We start from the raw sequence: 3,906 nt of genomic DNA, 5'->3' as shown, positions 1-3,906 counted from the left end.
AAATGCTGCGGCTGCAAGTCATTGTGGGGCAGCATTTTCTCCTCTCCTTTCGGTAAGGGAGGTCCAGTGGTTCCTAAGCTAAAGGAGGTTATAAAGGAAGTTTGAAACCTCCTTTCCTTTCATTTGGAGAATTGGAACAGCACTTAACATGGCTGCCATTGAGGGACTTCCGGGTCATTTCACTCCGTTAGGAAGGTTCCTAAGCTAAATGGACTATTGGACTTCAGCCCAGGTGTCGCTCAAAGTGCTTCATCACAAATGAAAACAGAAAACAAGAAATGTTGTTACTATAAATAAATAATAAAGATTAAAGGACCAAAGGGGATTTTGCTAATGAAAAGCTAATCCAAAAAGAAGTGGTTTAAAAATGTCCACTGTTACATATACTGTAAGAGAACAAAGAGAGCTTACAAAGTCCTGGCGGATATCGTTGAAGTCTTTGCCGTATTTCTCAAGAGCCTCCTCGAACAGCATGGCCTCGGAGGCGCTCCACTCCTCCATCTCGTCGCGGCACAGCACCGGCCCCCCCTGAGGGACCAGCGTGGACATGGCTTTGGCCAGGTCGTAGCTGTTCTTCTGCAGCGTGTCCATGGCGTGGAACTGAGGGCGGAGAGACAGGGGTGGAGCATTAGAGAGGTATCACCACAGACATCAGGCTTCATGGTATTTGACCACGAGAAGCATTTCATGCCATTGCACCCAAGACTAGTTTTCTAGGAAGGTAATAAACAATTGAACCTATATCCCTCTATTTTAGGAATTATGAACTTTTAGCTGAAAAATTGTGCCGATAAAGAAGCACCAGCAATAAACATTTCATATTGTAGGCTACAGGATGTAAGGAGTTGGAAATTGAAAAGTGTTTTCTTGTATCACCTGTATTTCTCGCTGAAGACTGAAGTTATAAAAAACAATAGTTATAACATAGTATATTTAATTTTGTTGTGCTGCAAAGCCCTCTGCACAAGAGTAGCTAATAATTCAGGATGTGACTTTTTGATATTGTACTTCCAATACAATTGTACAAATAAGAAAATGCTATGTAGCATATTAAGTACGAGTGTAGGGCTTTTGAAATGCTGGTTGGTATTGGAACCTTGCTATGAACATTAACACAGTAAAAGCAACACCACTGTTGGGTACTGACAAGAAATTATACAACATTCCTGCAATCTGAATTCCTTCATTCTAATATCAAATGTAAAATCTTCACAAACAGTAAACAAAAACATATTAATGACTCATGTTGGCCGAATGGATCATAGTGGAGTGAGTGTCCTCACCAGTGTGATGTCTCTGGAGGCTGCCGCGGCACTCATGTGGAGGCTGGGCTGCCGGATGGAGCTGCTGCAGTCCAGGGCCCGAGCAAAGGTCCCCACAGCTCTGAAAATAAATCATACCGATTAATAAGGTTTGCTGATTCATCTAATTTTATTTTATTATTTTCAAATGTCCTACAAATATGAAAACAAGATTATGGAGATGACACAATTATTGTACCACATTCCATTTCCCAATGACGCCAGAGTCCCCCCTGTTATTGTACAGTTGGCTTGAATGTTACAACATTACGACAAAAAGCAGGAGTAGTAGTAGTTCATGTGTGTACAAGATGTAAGCAATCGTGTTATCAATCGAGCACACCTAGCCTTTCCTTTACTTCCGTTATCACTCAATTACTTGCCGGATTTCGTTGAATATAATTCGACCAAATTATGAATTTATGTGTTGGGATTTTCAGCAGGTTGTGCCAGTGCACTACAACATACTTGTAATCTATTTTATTTATTATGTTAACATTATTCATTTCCATTTGAATATGTATAATTTATATATTATTCTATTTATTTAGATGTATTTAATAAATGTTTTCCCTAGTTGAAGTTTAAATAAAATTCAAGAAAGTCCACTGTGAAATTGGCAATTCAAATAAATAAGTAAATGAATGTGGGCTCTGTGAGTTATCGTGTAAAACACTGCTGACCTTAATAATGAACCATTAAATCATAATTAGGATGTTTGCCATAGCCAAACACTCTTTCTGTTCACTAACACTGATGTGTGTGTTATACATCTCTGATAGGGAAATATTAGTGCTGTTCATAAGGAGATGAGTATGCTGCTGAATGTTCCATTAATGAACACTAGAGGGAGTGTTTGGCTCATGAGCAGATGTATGGGCAGCAGGAGGATTCCCTCCAAAACCAAACTAACTAAAGTCTTCCTTTAAACAAAAGAAATCTGTGCTGCACCTCTAAAGACTAGTGTAGTACTATCAGTGCACTCTAATAGTGTCAATTAATATCTGTTTACAAATGGTGCATAACCCCTGAATTTAATTAATCAGTGATATGATTCTGCCCTCAGTCAATACACTTTAACTATCCTATCTTAAGATCTGCAAACAATATTCTTATTTCCCTAGGAGATTATCAAACTTTTTGCCAATTCACACATCCCTCTACAAAATCTGTTCTGTGGATGGTAGAGTCAGACGTCGGCATGGCAACAGTGTTGAGTGATGAAGATGCAACTGAGTGACAGATGGATGGGGAGTGTTACCTCGCCACCACCAGGAACTGGTCGATCTGGGGGTCTTTGAGCTGGTTGTTGGTGTCCCACACCTTGGTCTCCAGCTTCTCCTGGATGCGGGTGTCTGCTTCCCCTGAGACCAGTGGGAACTTTGTTTTAGTTTCAGGTGGAATCAGGTCATGTAGCGACTGAACATATTTCCTCCCAGGTGTCCCTAACTTTAGTTGCTGCTCACCCTCTGCCAGCTTGTCGGGGATCTCTGCCTGGTACTTGGAGCCCACTCGGATCTCTCCCTGGTCTGCCAGGAGGGTCTTCTGGTTGGGGTCGAACACCAACGAGTAGAAGAAACAGTCCTGGATGGAGCACACAGAAACACATTACAGCTATTTTCAAATGTTCCAATCGACTGTTTGTATCTGTGAGAACTGATAATGAAGTCTAATGGCGCATTTCCACTGCAGGGCCTCGCACGGCTTAGTGCTGTATAGTTAGGCCTTGTTAGGACTGGCTCACTTCATGCTGCATTTCCATTACAGTTTAGTAGCTGGGGCAGTAACTATAGTAACGCAGTGTAGGCGGAGCCGTGACGTCATCTTCAATGAGAACCACAGAAAAACAGCGTTAGCCATTAGCCCTCAGAGCTCACAGCTCCTCATATCTGTTCAGAAACTAGACAAAAGTTAAACAAGTACAAACCACAGACTGTCTGTGTCATGGAGAATACAGTCGCTGGTTTATTTATGTCTGTAGGCCGTTGTTGTGAGTGTGGATGGTCGGAGCATAAACGTTAGCTTAGCCAATCTCCATTCAGGAAACACGCATTTTAAAAGGTTTTTCGCCTGCCGTCTGTCTGCAGACTTGTCAAAGCATTAACTCATGGTTTTTACTAACCGGTATCAGTATGTTGTTACTTCGGCATCATTTTGAAACGTGTATTACAATGAAATAACGGTCAAATATGTTCATTTTGTTGTAGTTGTAGCCCCCTTGCCAGCGATTCTCTCTGACCATTCAGCAGTCGAGAGTGTTTACGTCACTAGTTTAGCATATTTAGCCCGGTTGTTGGCCCGGTAAGAACCTTGATTTTGGAGGGCCAGAAAAAGGTGAAAAAGTAGCCCTGAGCCGGAACTACTCCTAATGGAAAAGCAAAAAAAAGCGGGCCGGGTTTGGCACGGCACGCTTAAACCGTGCGAGACCCTGCAGTGGAAAAGCGCCATTATAGAGCTCTACATTACTGTTTGAAAGTCTATGATTGTAAATCATTCGTAACAAATACTTTCAGGACTATATATGCAGATCAAATTAAAGTTACAGCTCTTATGAAGAAAGAACTACTTTTTCTGTCATGCATGCAATACCAATAACTAGATATAT

The 3,906-nt window shown here is 41.4% G+C and overlaps 1 protein-coding gene across 1 annotated transcript; it reads right to left on the bottom strand.

Moving 5' to 3' along the window:
• Nucleotides 1–315: 315 nt before the first annotated feature.
• On the bottom strand, nucleotides 316–2,911 carry LOC104944592 (metastasis-associated protein MTA2-like). Its single transcript, XM_010770150.1, has 4 exons — nucleotides 2,768–2,911; nucleotides 2,563–2,665; nucleotides 1,284–1,383; nucleotides 316–600 (listed from the first exon to the last, which is right to left on the bottom strand). The coding sequence occupies exons 3-4, from the start codon at nucleotides 1,317–1,319 to the stop codon at nucleotides 331–333; spliced, it is 306 nt and encodes a 101-aa protein (XP_010768452.1). The 5' UTR covers nucleotides 1,320–1,383; nucleotides 2,563–2,665; nucleotides 2,768–2,911; the 3' UTR covers nucleotides 316–330.
• Between the last annotated feature and the right edge of the window lie 995 nt (nucleotides 2,912–3,906).

The sequence above is a fragment of the Notothenia coriiceps genome, unplaced genomic scaffold (assembly GCF_000735185.1).
Source record: "Notothenia coriiceps isolate Sejong01 unplaced genomic scaffold, NC01 NC01_scaffold00008447, whole genome shotgun sequence".
Classification (NCBI taxonomy): Eukaryota; Metazoa; Chordata; class Actinopteri; order Perciformes; family Nototheniidae; genus Notothenia; species Notothenia coriiceps.
This window is presented reverse-complemented; position numbering and strand designations above follow the sequence as displayed.